This window comes from Polypterus senegalus, chromosome 10, assembly GCF_016835505.1.
Source record: "Polypterus senegalus isolate Bchr_013 chromosome 10, ASM1683550v1, whole genome shotgun sequence".
Taxonomy (NCBI): domain Eukaryota; kingdom Metazoa; phylum Chordata; class Cladistia; order Polypteriformes; family Polypteridae; genus Polypterus; species Polypterus senegalus.
Window position 1 is genome coordinate 170,968,084 of NC_053163.1, and position 21,519 is coordinate 170,989,602.

The 21,519-nt window shown below is 42.3% G+C and overlaps 1 protein-coding gene across 1 annotated transcript; it reads left to right on the forward strand.

Annotated features, from left to right (window-relative positions):
- Positions 1–694: 694 nt before the first annotated feature.
- LOC120538054 (tyrosine-protein phosphatase non-receptor type substrate 1-like) lies at positions 695–19,454 on the forward strand. Its single transcript, XM_039767458.1, has 5 exons — positions 695–719; positions 6,579–6,679; positions 10,937–11,290; positions 14,422–14,709; positions 18,857–19,454. The coding sequence occupies exons 2-5, from the start codon at positions 6,625–6,627 to the stop codon at positions 19,144–19,146; spliced, it is 987 nt and encodes a 328-aa protein (XP_039623392.1). The 5' UTR covers positions 695–719; positions 6,579–6,624; the 3' UTR covers positions 19,147–19,454.
- The last annotated feature ends 2,065 nt before the right edge of the window (positions 19,455–21,519 follow it).

Sequence of the window (21,519 nt, forward strand, 5' to 3'; positions counted from 1 at the left end):
ATACAATAACACTGTCCGTCTTGAGAGACGCTGCTATTTCTCCAAGATTATAAATAACAATGCTAGTAATCCCAGAGTCTTATTTTCAACAATTGATCGCCTACTAAACCCAGGTAGCTCAAAGGAATGCCTCCTAAGTGCTTCCAGTGAAACCTGTGAGGCTGTCGCTGTATTTTTCAATCAAAAATTAATGATATTAGAAATAACATAGTATATCTCCCCAACACTAAGGATCCTCCTAAACCCCAGCATCCTGTTATAAACAAATTAAACTCTTTCACTAGGATAGATTTACCTGATTTAAAGAAAATAATCTCTCAATTAAAACCCTCCACCTGCGTCCTTGACCCGATACCAACAAGGTTTTTCAAAGAAGTATCAGGCGTGCTAATTGATAATGTTCTTGACATAGTAAATTCGTCACTAGATACTGGGGTCTTCCCAGACTGTCTTAAGACTGCTGTAGTTAAACCCCTACTTAAGAAACATAATCTTGACCCCTCAGCTCTTGAAAATTTTAGACCCATCTCTAACCTGCCTTTCTTAAGTAAAGTTCTGGAGAAGGCAGTCATTATGCAGTTAAATGACCACCTAAATAAACCTGCTATTCTTGATAATGATCATCGTGCATCGCGCAGAGAAACTTTACCTCAAAACTGTAATCTCCTCTCCACCCAGTTCCTCCTCACTTCTTCATGCCAGAAATCGACTCATGCAAGGTTAGTTTTCTTGGTTGTTTATGGTTATTTTTTGTATAAATTATGGATTTTTCAAATGTTCATTTTTTCCCTATGCTTAAAACTCATTAAAAAATGTGTTTACAGTGAGTGGTTCATAAGGCTGTAGCGTGAACTCTTGCAATGTTAGTTTTCTCTGTTCAAGGTTTTCTCAGTGTTATTCAATGTTTTTACATTTAGTTTACTCTGTGCATTCTATGGTATAATTAACTATTTTTGTGCTTAAAAATCTTTAAAAAATGTATATTTACATACAGCTTGAATGGTCCGGAATGGATTAATTGTATTTACATACAATCCTATGAGGGACATCGGGTTGTGACCAGAGTTTTGGAATAAATTACGGTTGTGACCCGAGGTTCCACTGTATCTGTGTTAAGTGGTAAACTTGGAGATATGCAGGTGGCTGAGCCTGTGGTGTCCAGGATGATGGACTATCTCTCAGGCAGACCACCAGTTTGTGAGACTCAAGGACTGTGTGTGCAACACTGGAGCTCCACAAGGAAGAGGCCTGTCACCTTTGATCTTCACTCTTCACACCTCAAACTATCACAGCAGGCCAGCTCACTTGCAGAGATTCGGTACTAATGAGCGGTAAGCATAATGAGTCAGAGGATAAGAGTCAGAAGGAGAACTTTGTTTCTTGGTGCAGAAAAGACTGCAACTTAATGTCAGCAAAATGAAGGAAGTGGTTACTGGCTTTTGCCACACCAAAGAGGTTCTCTGCCCAGTCAGTGTATTAGAGAGTTAATGCTTTAAGTTAAGGTCATATTAGTGACTGATTAATTTGAATAGAAGGGCGGCACTGTGGCACAGTTAGGAGACCCGGGTTCGCTTCCCGAGTCCTCCCTGTGTGGAGTTTGCATGTTCTCCCCATGTCTGCGTGGGTTTTCTCCGGGTACTCCGGTTTCCTCCCACAGTCCAAAGACATGCAGGTTAGGTGCATTGGCGATTCTAAATTGTCCCTGGTGTGCGCTTGGTGTGTGCCCTGCGGTGGGCTGGCGCCCTGCCCGGGGTTTCTTTCCTGCCTTGCTCTCTGTGTTGACCCAGTAGTTAGGATATAGCGGGATGGATTATTTGAATAGAATGTAATTTTCTTTCATAGCTATGGATTATAGTATAACCTTTCACCCCCTGTAAGTTAACAGTAGATAGATCCTCCATAGCTCTATCTATAATACAGTGTATGTGTTAATTAAGTCAGTGTGTGTTTTGGAATCGGCACATTGCTAACATGGACTGAAAGACCCCCTTGTGGTTTGTAAATGGATAACCATACGGTTTTCAGACCGTTTAGAAATGGTTCATCTGTATGAGCAAACTTAAAGAATGATACAAGATATAAGTACAAGCTTTAAACAGAACTTCTCTTAACCAAGAACTTCTCTTTTTTTTTGCAATATCATTTTTTCTCTATTTTTGTGTGAACAGTTTTACCATAAATTTTTACTAAAGCTTTAAAAAAAACAAAGATACTTTGTCTGTGGAGTCATCTCAATGGGTCAAGCTGTTGAAAGAATCCCAAGCTACAGAACTTTGGTAATTTTAGGTAAACACAGCTAGTTAGTATTCAGTGAAGGCAGTGCATAGCTGCAAGTGTTTGGTGGTCCACATCAGTGACAGGCTGGACTGGTCTGGGAACAGAGATGAGCTACATAAGAAAGGTCAAAGTTAACTCTTTTTTTTTAGGCGACTACGCTCTATTTAATGCAGGTAGTAACATCCCTCACATCTTCTACATCTTCGGTGATGGCCCATATGATTTTCTATGTTGTATTTTGCTGGACCAGTAACTTCACTTCAAGGGGGGAAAACTGAATCAAAAAGCTAATGAAGAAAGTCAGCTTGCTTATGGGATGTTCTCTGGTCCTGCTGGAGTTGGCAGTGAAAGGGAGAATGAAGAAAGAGACTGAGTGACGTTATGAACAATGCTACACATCCTCTCTCTGACACATTAGCGTCAAAGACTTTCAGGAAAATTATCTAGCAGAAGTAGATCAAGAAACACGACTGGGACTCCTTCATTTAGGGAAAATGTCTTGTAGATGCTATAATGGATGGACCTGTGACTGGGTTGGAGTATAATACCTTGCCCAGCTGGGTGGCCATAATGGAAGGACCACCTGGATGGAAATGGAGTCAGGGAGAGGGAATAATGAATGAATGAATTGAAGAAGGTTGAGATCTGGGAAAAAGGTCTTGTGGACAGACTAGACAAAGATGAACCTGCGTCAGAGTTTTGGCAAGAGCAAAGTGTGGAGAGGAAAAGGAACTGCCCGAGATCCAAAGCAAAAAACATTATTTATTAAACTGGTGGTGCTGGGGGTGTTATTATGGCCTGGTTATGTATGGCTGCCACTTCTATTCAGTGATGATGTGACTGCTGACAGCAGTGGCGAAATGAATTCTGTGGTGTGTAGAAACATCTGATCTGCTCAAGTTCCAGTAAATGTGACCAAACACTACGCACTTCATCCTGCAACAAGATAATGAGCTAAGCATACTGCTGAGGCAACACAGAAGTTTATTAAAGTTAAAAAATGGAAAATTCTAGAATGGAGGAGCCAGTCACTTGATTTAAATCCAATTGAGCAGACCTTCCATATGCTTAAGAGAAAACATAAGAGGACAAGCAGGAGTTGAAGATCCATCCATCCATCTATCCATTCATCCATTTTCCAACCCACTGAATCTGAACACAGGGTCATGGAGGTCTGCTGGAGCTGAAGATGGTATAGAAAAATGTATTCTTAAAATTGGTAATCGCTACGTATTAGAAAAATATTATAAACACATGAGAAAAGTAGACAGTATATTTTACTAAGCATTAACCCTTAAACTGCCACACATTTGGGCGGTTAATGCACCCTTGGATGCCAAATACTTTTTTGCTGCACGTCACAATTCACCAAGAAAATGTGAAATTTTAATGGAACGCATATTTTTTTCATGCAAAGAGCATCACAATTACTGCAACACTGATCATTTCACACACTTCCAATGAACTGTAAAAACTATAAAAAAAAATCTATTATTACGCATATGTACAAGGGGCAACTGATGCCATTGATGAAATTCAGTAAATCACCGAGTCAACTGTGCTTCAACTGGCTGCACACACAGGCCAGGATGCTGATGTTAGCAGGCTAGTCTAGTGCAGCGACTGAATCCCAGGGACGGTGATGGTGCGGGGGAGCCATTGGTCATGAGCTGGCTGTTCAACGAATGTACTGCACTGACTGATCAGCTCCAGCGTGCTGGAAAATTGCATCGGGGAACGACTATAGCCAATTACAGAAGTTTAAGGGTTAAGATGTAAGAGAAAGGCCAGGTTTATACTTCATGCGACGTGACGCTTGCTGCAGTGGACGCTCCTGCTACGCGTTGTACTGTTCATACTCATTACGTACTTTACGTAAATCTGGAGGAATCCACCAGGTGGCAGTGTGAGATATCATCACGGTGGGAACAGGTTCGGCTTCTCTGTGTTGTGAATTGCCTGGAACACCCATTAAATTCCGATGACACCTTACAGCAATATCTCTGAAAAGATGTTTAATGATTTAATCCATCAAACCAGGGATGTGTCCATTCCAGCAAGCATTGGGCACGAGGCAAAAACAATCCCTGGAAGGGGCCTCAGCTCTTCGCAAGGTGAACACAAGCAGACACATACACTGCCGTCATTTTAGCGGCACCAACTCCCCAAATCTGCATTTCTTTGGAAGGAAAGCGGAGCACAGTGTGGAATCCAAGCAGGGAATACCAGCGACATGACTCCCTGCGAGACAGCAGTGCTGCCGCTCCCCCACCGTGTCACCCCCATGTGTGTAATTATTATCAGTATTCATTATTTAAACGAAATTGACGAACTATCTGTAAAATGTAACATACATACTTTAATGCATTTCATCATGTAAATGATGTCAAGTATAAATCGAAGGATTCTAAATGTGCAGAGAGTTGGAATATCATACATTTAATGTGCTCTGTGTGGTGATCTATTGCTGCTTGCCGTAGCGATTAAAAACTTGGATGATGTTTACGATGGTCTGCTTTAATGATAAAGTAAACTACGAGGTTAAAGTGGACATTTCGAGATTAATCACAAAATACACATTTTCACCGTGTCCTTAATTTTTTTCTCCGTGGCTCAAATACATTATGTTGCTGTTGTGAAGTTGCAAAACAAAAAACAGCACAAAAGACGGTATGTGACTCGTAACATGTGTCATTTCATTACGATCGCGGATACACAAACCTTGACTATAAAAGCACCACGTATGCATTTGTATGTCAGCATTTTGCTTCACCACATCGAACCATTCATCAAATATCGAAGTGCGCACCTCGATCACGTAGGATCCGCATAGAGGCTTTCTGTCACATGTAGGTAGTAAACAGAGACTCTGACGTCACGTTCCGACTTTTAGCACACTGCCGACTTTTTACTGGTACTGCAACTCACGCACGCGTTGCATTAATTTCTGAGGACCTGCTCAGAGGACACGTCAAATTAACGCTGGGAACGCATGGCAGCCATGATGCGGGCGCGTACGCGTTCTGCGCATGAAATATAAATGAGCCCTTAGGATTAAAAAGACTTATGCCTACATATATATTTATTATTCTGTATGAGCTAGAAACCATCAATAGTTCATGAAGCCAAAGGTTAGACGTGCAGGAGAGCCGGAGAAGGATAGGCCCCTCGCTTAGAGAGAGAATGTGAACTCTTTGGCTGCAAATAATGGTAGCAAGTAAGAATAGTGCCAATCAAACAGATAAGATGGACAGAGCAGGGTCTGATACCCCCTCAGCTAAGAATTACTGGTGGGATTAATTAGAGGCAGGACTAGAGCAATGGGATGTTAGGAGTCAGATGAGGAAGAATAAAGGCTTGCAATGATAAGAATTGTAATAAATGTAAAAGGTGCCTATGGCTGGACGCTCATTGTTCCATCTTGAGTTGAGTCTGTATGTGTCGCCGTACAGTAACGCCTGATTCTGCTGCCTGTCCTGAGACTCCGAGTGCTTCCTTTGGGCCTGAGGACGCCAATGCTGTGTCTGCCTGCTTCAACAATGGCTGCATGAGAGGCTTGGCCAATCAGAGCATCACCAGAGAAGACCCTCAGCACCTGGTGAGGTCTATGAGTCACAGACTTCAGGCAGTCATTGCATGCTGGGATATGCAAAAAAAGTCCTAAATATGACAACGGCTTTAACAGACCTGCCATTAATGAAATGGCACCCTGAAATGGGGGGGACCACATAGAAAAAGTGTTGTGTGACTGAAATGTACGCAAACCCCCTTTGATGAAAATTCGGCAATGTGCCCTTTAATCACGATGTCTGAACTGTTTGATTTGTCATTTTAAACTGTGGAGCAGAGGGGGAAATTGGGGAAAAATAGGTCTTTGTCCTAAATATCATAAGCAGAAAACCGTTAACTGGCAGCGCTAAATGGGCCCTGTGTAAGTGTGTGGCTGTGTGTGCACGTGTGTGTGAGTGTGTCAGCGGACCCTGTCCACGTGTCTGTGTCCCTAACCTTTTGGAGGGCACTATAAATACTTATAGCACTTTGACCCCCTCCTACGGAAGTGTGCAATAAATTGAAGCAAACTTAATTACTGTTCATATTTTTTATGTTTGGCCTCCCTTCCTTCTAAGCCGTTTCATCTCCTCCATCTCCCCAGTTGCTTGCATAACATGATGTTTATCTCCCTATCACTGCTGGTAATCTTTACATTTATATATATTTTTTTTGAATGCTGAACTAATTGTAACAATGTTTCTGCATGGTAAGTCCCCAGGTCTCTTCCTTTTTTTAAACTTTCTGTGCAGACGCAGCACACTTCATTTCTACACCTTTTCTGATGCACCCAAGAGGATGTGCTGCGTACTCAAAGTCGGCCTCGTTATCCTGCTCTTTTTCATTTTTCCAGGTAAGAAGTTTAAGTTGTCGTAAAATTGAATTTCAGACTCATTCACACACCAGAGCTAACTCCATTAGACGAAAGCTGAAAGATCTGAACTGAGCCGATTTCTGTGCCACGCTTTTGTTTTGTGATGAGCCTTGCAGCACATCTCAGGGGCTTCATGCCCCCCTAATGACCAGCCTCTTAGGGTCAGGTGGTCACTGGACAGGACCTTGGATATGAATGGTGCAATAGTGTCATGAAAGGTCTAAACCTCCCACCTATACAGTGCATCCAGAAAGTATTCGCAGCGCATCACTTTTTCCACATTTTGTTATGTTACAGCCTTATTCCAAAATGGATAAAATTCATTTTTTTCCTCAGAATTCTACACACAACACCCTATAATGACAACATGAAAAAAGTTTACTTGAGGTTTTTGCAAATTTATTAACAATAAAAAAACTGAGAAATCCCAAGTACATAAGTATTCACAGCCTTTGCTCAATACTTTGTCGATGCACCTTTGGCAGCAATTCCAGCCTCAAGTCTTTTTGAATATGATGCCACAAGCTTGGCACACCTATCCTTGGCCAGTTTCGCCCATTCCTCTTTGCAGCACCTCTCAAGCTCCATCAGGTTGGATGGGAAGCGTCGGTGCACAGTCATTTTAAGATCTCTCCAGAGATGTTCAATCGGATTCAAGTCTGGGCTCTGGCTGGGCCACTCAAGGACATCCACAGAGTTGTCCTGAAGCTACTCCTTTGATATCTTGGCTGTGTGCTTAGGGTCGTTGTCCTGCTGAAAGATAAACCGTCGCCCCAGTCTGAGGTCAAGAGCACTCTGGAGCAGGTTTTCATCTAGGATGTCTCTGTACATTGCTGCAGTCATCTTTCCCTTTATCCTGACTAGTCTCCCAGTTCCTGATGCTGTCACCACCATGCTTCACTGTAGGGATGGTATTGGCCTGGTGATGAGTGGTGCCTGGTTTCCTCCAAACGTGACGCCTGGCATTCACACCAAAGAGTTCAATCTTTGTCTCATCAGACCAGAGAATTTTGTTTCTCATGATCCGAGAGTCCTTCAGGTGTCTTTTGGCAAACTCCAGGCGGGCTGCCATGTGCCTTTTCCTAAGGAGTGGCTTCCGTCTGGCTACTCTACCATACAGGCCTGATTAGTGGATTGCTGCAGCGATGGTTGTCCTTCTGGAAGGTTCTCCTCTCTCCACAGAGGACCTCTGGAGCTCTGACAGAGTGACCATCGGGTTCTTGGTCACCTCCCTGACTAAGGCCCATCTCCCCCGATCGCTCAGTTTAGATGGCCGGCCTGCTCTAGGAAGAGTCCTGGTGGTTTCGAACTTCTTCCACTTATAGATGATGGAGGCCACTTTGCTCATTGAGACCTTCAAAGCAGCAGAAATTTTTCTGTAACCTTCCCCAGATTTGTGCCTCAAGACAATCCTGTGTCGGAGGTCTACAGACAATTCCTTTGACTTCATGCTTGGTTTGTGCTCTGACATGAACTGTCAACTGTGGGACCTTATAGACAGGTGTGTGTCTTTCCAAATCATGTCCAGTCAACTGAATTGACCACAGGTGGACTCAAATGAAGCTGCAGAAACATCTCAAGGATGATCAGGGGAAACAGGATGCACCTGAGCTCAGTTTGGAGCTTCATGGCAAAGGCTGTGAATACTTATGTACATGTGATTTCTCAGTTATTTCATTTTTAATAAATTTGCAAAAACCTCAAGTAAACTTTTTTCACATTGTCATTATGGGGTGTTGTGTGTAGAATTCTGAGGAAAAAATGAATTTTATCCATTTTGAAATAAGGCTGTAACATAACAAAATGTGGAAAAAGTGATGCGCTGCGAATACTTTCCAGATGCACTGTATATCATATTATGAGTCCACTGACACCAAGGGTCATATGAATCGGTGGTGCGACCCTCTGTCAGCACTCGTGTGAATTGTATTAGTTTTTGACTAATTTTTTAAATTTTATTAAAATCATATAATATACAAGCAACTTAAGTTTAATAATAAATCAACCAGTAATAATAGTTTAGTCATAGTTACAGAAGACAGTTAAATCCTTATTTGTGTGTAATAACAAGTCATTATTTTGGTTATTTGCATTTTTGCATTACAGAGTATAATGTGCCTTGATTTACATTCTGCATCCTCTATGAAATAAACGTTTATTCTGTTTAGATAGATAGATAGATACATAGATAGATAGATACATTTTCAGTACAGTATATGGAACAGTTTACCCTTCTCTACAATAAATTGTTTTTTTCAACGCTTTCCCTCCGGTTTGAAGTTTCAGAAGTTTTGTTGGAATGTGTTTGAACAGGAATATGGATTCATGCCAAAGGAATGACAAATCAGAAATCCTTAACATCTTTTAGGTTTCTCCACACCGACAATGAGATCAGAAAGAAATAAAATGGAGACCTTGTCTTTGGTCTCCAGCTTTGACTGAGAAATAAAGATAACCCTTGAATTGTCACAACGGTCTCCTCTTAAGTTTCAGTGGAGACCTCAGCAAAGTCACACAATGGGCTCAGAGTTCCCAAGTAGTGTTGTGACATTTTTTTAAGTAATTTGAAAATATTTGCACGGTGTGCTCAGCAAATATAAAGGTGGTTGTGATAAAACACTGCTCTAGGTTAACAATGCTATAGTCATTGTTTCTGAATTATACTATTAGTTGCTCTAATTTTTTATTGCTGTGCTCCAGTTAAGTCAGACTCATTCTTAAAGAAAAGGTAGGGAGCGTGGTAAAGTGATTAAAGGTTTGAACTTCAGATCTTGAGGTTTGTGTATTCAAATCCCACTACTGACACCACTTGTGTGACCATGAGCAAGTCACTTCACCTGCCTGTACTCCATTTGGGAAAACAAGAGAAATGTAACCAACCATCTCTCAAATGTTGGATAAAGGCATCAATCCTACAAAAAACAAGTCTTCAAAGAGCTTAAAGCAAGACTAGAAAGAGATCTCACCAAATACCCCATGCTTGTCAAACCCTATTCTCAATTCTTAATTCCTTTTGTCTCAGTTGCACCTAATGTCTCCTTTTTGTCTTTAAGGGAATTCTTGGAGCAACATCTGCAACAAAGATGATTCTTAAATGAAGGCATCAATTGTATAGCTGGTATATTTGTCAGTCAGGCATTTTCCAACCCGCTATATCCTAACTACAGGATCATGGGGGCTGCTGGAACCAATCCCAGCCAACACAGGGCACAATGCAGGAACAAACCCCGGGCCCACCTCTGGGCACACACATACACCAAGCACACACTAGGGACAATTTAGAATCGCCAATGAACCTATCCTGCATGTCTTTGGACTGTTGGAGGAAACCGGAGTGCCCGGAGGAAACCCACGAGAACATGCAAACTCCACATAGGGAGGAACCCAGGAAGTGAACCCGGGTCTCCTAACTGTGAGGCAGTAGCGCTACCCACTGCGCCACCGTGCTGCCCACTGATATATTATATAATAGGTAATAGGTAAAAAAAAAAAGTGAAGTCTTGTGTAAGATTAAAAGAAGACCAGAATGAGATCTTACAAAATATATTGTGCTAAATGAAAATCTCTGTGAAATCTAATCAAACTTCAACCTTTGAGCGGTAACTCAACTTTGCTCTTCCATGTTTCTGCCCAGGAAGATAAGTTACATTATTCTAGTTAATATTCATTAACTCAGCAACAAAAAACGATTCACTTGGCATGATACACCTTGGCACTTTGCTTCACTCCGCTTTCCTTCAACCCTTTATAGTCCTCCAGTCCTTGATGCTGCCTCCATGCTTTATCATTAGATTGGTACTGCACAGATGATAAGTGGTGTCTAGTTTCCTTTAGACATCCTGCACAAAATATGGTCAAAAATGACCTCAAAATTAAGTTTTCTGGGTCTCATAGGTGGGAACTCCAAAAAATGGTCAAAGTCTTACATTGTTAGACATCAAAATGAGCTAAACGTGTCATATGTCTTATGTGTTGGAATTTTCATACTGAATAGACAGAAGGTGATGGTACAAAAAAACGGAAGAGATTTCAAAACATTCAGAACTAATGGTTATGAACACAATAAATATTCCATGGTGAGTCCATATCTAGTGTTTAATGTCCATTCCTGTATTGGTTCTTATTATGTGTTCACTGCTACAAGGAACAATTCCCAATTGAAATAAAGCAAATGTGATTGAATCATGAAGTGCAAACTAAAAACATCAAATACTCTTCTTTTTATTTTCATTGCAGATGTTTCCTTTTCATTCTGGCAAGTCAAGCAGTTTCCTGACTCTCTGGCAGCACAGAAAGACAGTGAAGTCATCCTAAACTGCTTTGTGACAGGAGACACCACACCCAGTAAAGTGAAATGGCTCCGACAGGACATCGTGAACAAAACACACGTCTTCTCGCGGCGGCCTGAGGCTCATGAGAGCAATGACCCCAGAATGGGCTGGGCACTGAAATACCACACTATCAATTACGCTTTACGCATCACCAACATCACCTTTACGGATATAGGCACGTATTACTGTGTGGCATATGGTAGAGGTGATGGCAAGCTGCACAGTATCTCTGGGAAAGGAACCTTTCTGAGTGTCAAAGGTATGCATGAGCTTCATATGGAATCCTTTTCATGTCGTGTATATTGGGAACAAATGCAGATAGGGTACCGTTGGCATTGGACGTACAAATGGAAATGAAATGTAAAAAATGTCCATTTCTACATTACCTGTTCTTATATTTAACCACCACTGAATCCACACCTCATATAATTGCCAATTTATGGCCCAAAACTGAGTAACAGTTGCCACTGAGAGTATTTTGTGAATGTTCTTGGGAACTGGTACACATTTTGCCACTGATAAGCCTAATAGCTACTCTTGCCGGTCACTCAAAATGTAAATGCCAGGCTAAAAAATATCTGCACCCTGTCAATGCTCTAGGTTCACTGTTCCACAAGTTTGTTTACACCTTCATATATATTGAAATAATATATTGTGGTCTGCAGAGGGCGCTTCTGCTGCCCAAACCCGAACCAGACCGATGCAGGACACGTTCAGCACACACTTTTTTTTATCTCTCCTGTGGGAAATGCAACCCCGTTATTAATAGACTGATATCTTTATTCAGGGTTGCTTACAACATTACTTTTCTTTTTCCAATTGGAGCGCAGACAGATGAAGAGGTCTGCTCATTGCTACATGGTGTCAGTAGTGGGATCTGAACCTAGAATCTCAGGGTTTGTCTTAACCACTATGCCACACTTTCTACACTTTCTTCCAAAATAGGTACGATTTACCTGGAACACAGTTAAATAAATTTACTGATCATGCAATACAAATACATTGAAATTGAAAAGAAACATGTAAAGAAACTACTTAGGATTATCTTAATTTCCATTCTGAGGTGCTTTCACTGGAATGAAATATCAAAAGAAAAAGATCTTATCAGTATCTTTTGGGTTTCTCCTTGAAAACAATGAGATCAGAACAAAGTCAAAAGGAGACATTGTCTTTTTTCTCCTCCCTCCCAGATTTTTCTCCTGAGAAACAATACCCTTGACTTGTCACAAGGCTCTCCTCTTGAGTTTCAATGGAGGTTTCAGCAAAGTCATACAAGGGGCTCCGATTTTCCAAGTAGTGTCTTGACATATATTTTTTTTGCAATTTCAAAGTTATTGCCTTGTGTGCTCAGTAATCTTCTTCTTCTTCTTTTGGCTGCTACCGTTAGAGGTCGCCACAGTGGATCATCTGCTTCCATGTCCTCTGCATCTTGCACTTTCACACTCATCACCTGCATGTCCTCTCTCACCACATCCATAAACCTCCTCTTAGGCCTTCCTCTTTTTCTCTTGCCTGGCAGCCCAATCCTTAGCACCCTTCTCCCAATATACCCCTCATCTTTCTTCTGCACATGTCCATACCAATGCAATTTCTCTTCTCTGACTTTGTCTCCCAACCATCCAACCAGAACTGACCCTTTAATGTCCTCATTTGTAATCCTGTCCATCCTCATCACACCCAATGCAAATCTTAGCATCTTTAACTCTAACACCTCCAGCTCTGTTTCCTGTGCCACTGTCTCCAGGCCGTATAACATAGCTGGTCTCACTACCATCCTGTAGATCTTCCCTTTCACTCTTGCTGATACCTGTCTGTCACAAATCACTCCTGACACTCTTCTCCACTCACTCCACCCTGCCTAAACTCTCTTCTTCACTTCTCTTCCACAATCCCCATTACTCTGTACTGTTGATCCCAAGTATTTAAACTCATCCACCTTCGCCAACTCTACTCCCTGCATCCTCACCATTCCATTGACCTCCCTCTCATTTACACACATGTATTCTGTCTTGTTCCTACTGACCTTCATTCCTCTCCTCTCTAGAGCAGATCTGGACCTCTCCAGGGTCTCCTCAACCTGCTCCCTACTATCCCTACAGATCACAGTGTCATCAGCAAACATCATAGTTCACAGGGACTCCTGTCTAACCTCATCTGTCAACCTGTCCATCACCATTGCAAATAAGAAAGGGCTCAGAGTCGATCCCTGATGTAATCCCACCTCCAACTTGAATACATCCATCACTCCTACTGCAGACCTCACCACTGTCACACTTCCCTCGTACATATCCTGCACAACTCTTACATACTGTACTTCTCTGCCACTCCCGACTTCCTCATACAATACCACAGCTACTCTCGAGGCACCCTGTCATATGCTTTCTCCAGGTCCACAAAGACGCAATGCAACTCCTTCTGGCCTTCTTTATACTTCTCCATCAGCACCCTCAGAGCAAACATCGCATCTGTGGTGCTCTTTCTTGGCATGAAACCACACTGCTGCTCACTAAAAACTTAACTGAGCTTCCTATACTCTTTCCTATAACTTCCTGCTGTGTGGCTCATCAATTGTATCCCCCGGTAGTTATTACAGTCCTGCACATCCCCTTATTCTTAAATATCGACACCAGTACACTTCTTCTCCACTCCTCAAGTACTCCTTATGTGCTCAGTAATATGTGGTGAAATGTATGGATGGTAGTAAGAAAACACTTTACTAAGATTACAAAGCGGTAATCCTTTCTTCTGAATAACCCTATTAGTTGGTCCAATTTGTATTTCTGTGCTCCAGTTAGATGAGACAAGCAGTGTGGCGTAGTAGTGAAGACTCTGGGCTTCAAATCCCGAGGTTGTGTGTCCAAATCCCACTTCTGACACCATGTCACCACATCATCTGCCTGTGCTTCAGTTGGAAAATCGAAAGAAGTGTAACCAATCATATCTCAAATGTGGTAAGACACCTTGAAGAAAGGCATCAATCCAATAATAGGCCAAAATATGAGGTCTTGAAAGAGACTTAAAGAAGTCTAGAATGAGATCACACAAAATATACCGTGTAAAATGAGAATCTCTGTGAAGTCTCATGAGCCACCAAAGATCAACCTTTGAGAAGTAAAATTTTCTTATGGGCTAGTTCATGGGATAATGGTTTAAGTGTAGATGTACGTATATCTCTGTCTTTTATGGTCGGTATTAATTATGTTAGTTTGTCCATTAAAGCAAGTATATTTGTTAGCAAAACAGACAAAGTAAAGAGAGGCCATGTCTTATGTCGCCTTCACATAAGTTCATAAATCACTCGTACCCTTCCTTAAGATGTTTCCTCACCTGACACCATTCTTTATTCTTTTCCTGCATTGGCATAACTCTAACAAAACCTTTTTTTCATAGGAAAGACTGGGACAATCACTGGACCCGCAAGACGAGTAAAAGCGGGCGACGTCGTGCAGTTCATTTGTGAAGTCAATGACGTCGATGATTTTAAATTCACCTGGCTGAAAAACGGCAAGGCCATTTCTCAGGAGCACTTTGATTCGACAAGAAATGGAAGTCTGCACACCAGCCATCTGTCTCTGCAAACTGAGAGAGATGACATCCGGTCGGTCATCCAGTGTGGGAAGGAGAGCTGTGAAAATGAAAGTCTGTCTGCAGCGTTCAACCTGAGCTCTGTACTTACAGGTATGGTTTGCGTGGAGACAACGGGGCTTTGGCGTCGGTAGTGAGGAGTGAAACAGACAAGTTTAATTTCACATACAGTTTTGTGAAAATTATGTTGTGATTTCACAATTGGGAAAATCAAAACTCACCTAAAAGGTTTTTTTTTGGTGGGGAGGGGGTGTTAAAGTTGTTTTAGTCTGGAAGGCACAGAATCTGAAACATGCCAGTCCAACCAATTTTATGTTATCACTCTTAATCACGTCATTACCAAGAATCTCAGCCTGTTTCGTAAAAGTGACGTGCTTTATCATTTTTGTGGTTTTCGTTAAGGATGTCTTGGTACTTTGCTTTATTCAACTTTCCTTCGTCATTGTCTAGACTACTAGTTGCTGCTGCTGCCATCACCACCACCATGCTTTATTGTTAGAATGGTATCGCAAAGGTGATGAGCTGTGTCTGGTTTCCCTCAGATAATACGCTAATCTGGATTTCATCAGACTAGATAGATAGATAGATAGATAGATAGATAGATAGATAGATAGATAGATAGATAGATAGATAGATAGATAGATACTTTATTAATCCCAAGGGGAAATTCACATGTTACAGCAGCAGCATACTGATAAAAAACAATATTAAATTAAAGTGTGATAACAATGCAGGTATGACAGACAATAACTTAGTATAATGTTAACTTTTACCCCCCCGGGTGGAATTGAAGAGTCACATAGTGTGGTGGAGGAACGATCTCCTCAGTCTGTCAGTGGAGCAGGACAGTGACAGCAGTCTGTCGCTGAAGCTGCTCCTCTGTCTGGAGATGATCCTGTTCAGTGGATGCAGTGGATTCTCCATGATTGGCAGAAGCCTGCTCAGCGCCCGTCGCTCTGCCATGGATGTCAAACTGTATAGCTCCGTGCCTACAATAGAGCCTGCCTTCCTAACCAGTTTATCCAGGCGTGAGGCGGCCTTTTTCTTTATGCTGCTTCCCCAGCACACCACCGCGTAGAAGAGGGCGCTCACCACAACCACCTGATAGACTAGGGTAGCATTTTCCAACCTGTGTGCTATGGAGGCATTGCAGACCCTGGATGAAACTCCGGCCATCCCCTCACCGTTCAATTCAGAGTGGCAGCATTGCAGGTGGCTTGCGGCCTATTATGGACGACACACCCCCATCCCTGCTCTGATGATTGTGCTCGAGTCACCAAGGAGGGAAAGCACTGATGATCGCACTTGATTCATCTGAAGCAGGGGTCTCCAACACGTCGCTCGCGAGCTACCATTAGCTCGCAACCCCTTTCCAAGTAGCTCACCAAAGGGTTAATGAATCCTACATAAACTTGAAAACTTGATTAGTCAAATTAGGGGTGTGTGATCTTTCCAAAAAATCATATCATGATCCTTTTAACACAAAACCACGATCCACAATCTGAATTGCAATCTATCTTTTCAAGCTCATCAAGACCTATATGACATCCATCCGTTATCCAACCCGCTATATCTTAACTACAAGGTCTGCTGGAGCCAATCCCAGCCAACACAGGGTGCAAGGCAGGAAACAAACCCCAGGCAGGGCGCACACACACACCAAGCACACACTATGGACAATTTAGAATCGCCAATGCACCTAACCTGCATGTCTTTGGACTGTGGGAGGAAACCCATGCAGGCACGCGGAGAACATGCAAACTCCACGCAGGGAAGACCCAGAAAGTGATCCAGGGTTTCCTTACTGTGAGTCAGCAGCGCTACCCACTGCGCCGACGTGCTGCCCACCTAAGTAACACTTTATTTTAAATATCAAACAAAGTTGGTCTTTCATTCGCTAGCTAAGCAGAGTTAAGGAACACAACACAAAGCTGACGAGTGAGTGAAGAGAGCACATCCACACACACCCAGACCCCCCCCTTTGGCCCATTGCGTATTTCTTGGATTCGCGCAAATAAATCGATACTGCAAGCAAACTATGATACATAGCGAATTGAGAGAAGTCGCAAAATCAATCAAAATGTTCAAGCAAATTAATAGAAAAAAACCAATCTAGATCCGTTAAGTAGTTCTCTCATGAAAAGCGGATTATGACAGACAGACATATTAGTAAACCTTCAAAATATTGTACAGCTAAGTCTCAACAGCATTCTCATCATTTCTGGAACTTAGTAGAGCCAGATAACTAGGAGAATCTTCACCAAGCAGCTCTGAAAATGTCTGCTTTGTTTGGGTCTCCATACCTCTGTGAGTCTGACATGAATGTCATGAAATCAAAGTTCAGAACAAGACAGACAGACGAACATTTAAGTGACATCATGAGAGTGAACCTAAGTGGCTCCACTCCACCAGACACCTCAGTGCCGGTCATCTGACTAACTAAAAAACACTTCACACATGTGACTGGACCTGTGAATAAAGTGACACAGTGACATGGAACACAATGACAAATGAATAAGTCAGATCTGTGGATTTGGAATTGCTTTCTTTTGTTTTGACAGCATTCATGTTTTAATTCAAAAGTGTGAGATACACTAGAAAATGCATACAGACAAACAAAATGCACTTCCAGGTGAACTAAATATTTTTTTGTGATGTTTTAATGCAAAATGAGTTGTGGACACCAACATTTTGTAAATATTCAGGCAAAACAAGCTTGTTCAGTTTGTTTGGGTTGAAATAAGCCATAAGAACTGTCAGGGATGCCAGGGGCCATGACCCGGCCGGGACGTCATGAGGGACCGGATGTGGGTCTGTGCCCACCTTGGATCACGTAGGGGTTGCCTTCCGGGTTGCTCTGGGGGCCACGGGTACAGGGCATGGAAGCTCCACCCTGTAGGGGCCCGTGGTCACCGCCAAGAGGCGCCCCAATGCCTTGGGGACCTGTTACTCCAGCACTTCCGCCACACCAGGAAGTGCTGGGGGGAAGATTTAGGACGGCGCCCGGAGAGCAGCCGGGAGGACAGCTGGCACTTCTGCCACGCTGGGGCGTGGCCAGAGGAGGAGTGCCGGGAACACCTGGTGCTCATCCGGGAACCATATAAAAGGGGCCGTCTCCATTCATTCGAGGCTGGAGTTGGGAGGTGGAAGGACAAAGCTCAGAGGAGCTGAGGAGGTGGCCCGAAGAAAAGGTATTGTGGCCAGGACTGTGTGTGATTGGGTTAATTGTGCACATGACTGGGGTCTTTGTGACCAGTATTGTAAATAGTCTGTGTAAATAAATGTGTGGTGATGTTTTAACAACATGTCCGCCTGTCTGTGTCTGGGCTGGGTTCACAGAACAAATGTTAGAAAACAAGATAACTCTCGGCCATTTTCATTTTGTGGGACACCGTCCCTGGCCACTTTGACAATCACACTCAAATCACGGAGGTGGACGGGGCTCAGTGTGACGATGCGGGTTCTGCTCCATGCTCCCATCTAGGCTTCTGGGGAGCTCTTGAACCTGACACCGTCGGTAATGTCACTGATGAGCTAGACAGTGAAGACATCAACAACGAAACAAGGAGATGGTGCAAAACGTGCAAAGTGCTTTTATTAAAATCAAAACCAAAAACAGTGTCCAAATAAATAAGTGCAGTGTTTCAAATAGTTCTTAAGTAAATAATCCGTTAAAATAGGAGGACTGTGGAGGTTAAAATCCAATAAATACATCCTTTTAAAACGAGGTTAAAATGTTAATGGCTGGAAGCAGTCTTGTCTTAAAACTCCAGTGTTTTCTTCTGTCTACTGGTGGCTCCCCTGCTTCTCCCATACGGGCCCTGCGACAGGGGAGTCGCCCTACCATCAAATGCAGCTCCCTCCTATTCTGGTCCGGTAGCCTTCCGTTAGTTGTACGTTAGGCTCCAGCCGGACTGAGACTTGGGTTCCCTCCCCAGCGGCCAGGGCACTCATGCTGGGGTTCAACACACCCAAGGATGGACAAACAAAAAGAAAAAGGTAGAAATAGTTGCATTGTTTGCAGTTGAATTGTTTGAAGGTATTTCTTTAAAATAAAAACCTTCATTTTAAACATGGGACTTATTTATGCAATTATGTCTGGGGTATGGGCTGCTATTACGCCCCCAAACAGGTCACAAATGATATTAATGAGCTAATTTTTGTATGATAATATTTTTTATAAGTTTCCAAACATATGACTCATATTCTCCTCTTTTTTGTGTTTTTATTTTTTTTAAAGTGATGCCACAACTAAGCCTTGAAAGAAGCACAAATGTTACAAGCGCCTCCTTTGGCAAATACTTATGCAGAGTCGATGGCTTTTACCCCGAAGACATCCAAGTCACCTGGACCCTCGGGAATCACACACTCCCATCCTGCTGTGAGAAGAGCTGGAGCCACACGGACGGCACGTTGAGCACAATCTGCCACATCCACGTTGACTTCAGGAAGCTTACCTCGGAGGCAGTGCTGCATTGTCGTGCCAGTTACTGTCTTCAGTGTTGCCCAAAGGGAACGGGCAGAGGGTGACCAAGAGTGCCGGTGGCATGTCTGTCTCAAACTGTAACAAAATGTGGCTTACATGTCAGAAGAGTTAGCCAGCCAGGCGGCCTTTATCCTTATTAAACAGCTGATAATTTCTGATGCTTTAATAAACCTGTTAATCCTTAAATAGCTGACAGTGCATTCAAGAAGTAGCCGACCCCTTCGTTTTGTGCTCATTTTACTGTAAATTTAATTATAAATGGACTAGACGTTAAGCCCGTTATAATAACGGACACTAGAACAGTAGTGCATAAACATTAGTAGGAACAGTCTGTATTAAATGGCAAGGGATGTTGACCTCATTCTGTTTCTTGTCTTAATTTTTTTTTCTGTCAAAAATATTTTTGCAAGAAGCCTAAAGTAAAACAATAATAAAAATAAAATAGAAACGTATGACAATACAGTAAGTATAATTAATATTGCCTTAGTGTAAACCTTTGTAACAATCTGTAATACACAATATCTGAAGAAGATATTTAGAAAAAAATTTCTATTTTTCTACCTCATTATAGACAACATTTCTTGTAAATATTCTGTCTGAGTTTGCCTCCATCAGGACCATCTACAACCTTGACAACAACATCTTGAAAACTTCTAACTCTTGATAATGCAATATATAACTGACCGTAGCTGAATGCTGGTTCTGACAAGTTCTAAGGTTTGCTCTTCTGAGTCTCTCTCTTTTATCATTTTTCTGACGCTCATTTTCTTTTTCTTCAATCGATCTATTTGTTCGTATTTTAATTTTTTAAATTTTTCAGCGTTTCTTTTGTTGATGTGTAGTTGTTGAGCTGACCGTTCTTCCATGAGATGTTACTTATATAGGATTTGATTGTCTTTGTCCTACTTGACGTGTCCTTTTTTTTTTCGGTGGCATGTTGTTAGTTGATACGTCCGTAATATTTTTTTTTACAGTAATACTGGCTTGTATGTGGCTGTAATATGCGTCAATGTATTGTGTGTCTTTAATTTCTCTCACAGTAATACTGGTTTGTATTTCCGTAAAATGCCTGTAATTTTCTCTGACAGTAATACTGGCTTTGATGTCCGTAATATGACTTTAATTTTCTGTCACAACAGAGTGCAATCAGCAGAGTGTCCCCAGCAACTGATGTAATGTGTGGCGTGCAGCTGATAATCGTGACTGTGCCGTCTCCCCAGCAAGTATTTTAATCTGTGCTGGCGTGTAGCTGATTATTGTACGAGTGGCGTCTCCCCAGCAACGGATTTTATGTGCGTGGCCGCGACTACCTAATCAGCAATCTCCCCAGCAATGATGTCTTTTATTTGCTTATTATGCGCATGCCACGGATAGGCCATTCACTGTGTGCCCGGCTTCCAGTGTGTGTGTGACCAAGGTGCTGTGCACATGGGCGGGAGACGCACACACACACGGACACCTGGACGCACACAGGGCTTTTATTAAAGAGGATACATTAGCCACTTTTGTTGTTCAGTCTGTACTCAGTAACCCATAATGACAAAGTGAACATGTACTATCAGAAAGGTCTGCAAATTTATTAAAACAATCAAAAAGTGAAGTCTCTCCTTCCAAAAAGTTTTCAGGCCTCTAAATGAGAAGCTCCTTTGGCAATAATAATTACACTTCCAGATCTGTTTGACTAAGTCTAAGTCTCTGCACACTTTGCACACCTGGATTTGGGCAGCGTATCCCATTCTTCCTAGCAGATCCTCCGATGCTTTGTTATATTGGATAGGAAGCATCAGGAAACGGCCATCTTCAGGGTTGCTCCGTGCAGGTTCTTTGGGGTTTAAGTGTGGGTTTCAGCTGGGCCACTCAGACACTTGACAAACGAGTGGAGACCCTTCAGTCCATCAGGCTCGTTTCTTTAAAATCTCATCCAGGTTCTTCTTAAAAGTTCTCCAGACTTGTCCTTTAACATAAGAAATTGGACAAATGAGAGAAGACCCTTCAGTTCTTCAAGTCTTCGGACATTTGATACCGCGGCTTCGAAGCTTGTATTGGTTTAATGAAGCACACTGTATCGAAGCTTTGCAGCCACGTGACCGATGACGTCTGAAGCTTCACTGGAGCGCTCTGACTGTTTTAAAACTTTGAGCTGCCCCATAGTCTATAAAAGAGGATGTGAAGCTACCACTTGTGTATTATACAGAGAAGATATTGAAATATAAACCACATTCTGAGGCAAGCTGGGAATGCACACAGTGACCTCCATATAGTTGCTGACGACACCCGTCCACACTCCCGGTGCATCATGGGAAAGGCTGCCATAGCAACAACCACACAACAAAATGGCGACAAGAACAGCAGTAAATAATAATACCAAATAATAAGCAGCACTGCTGAATTCCTTGTGACCAAAAGCCTACCATCAT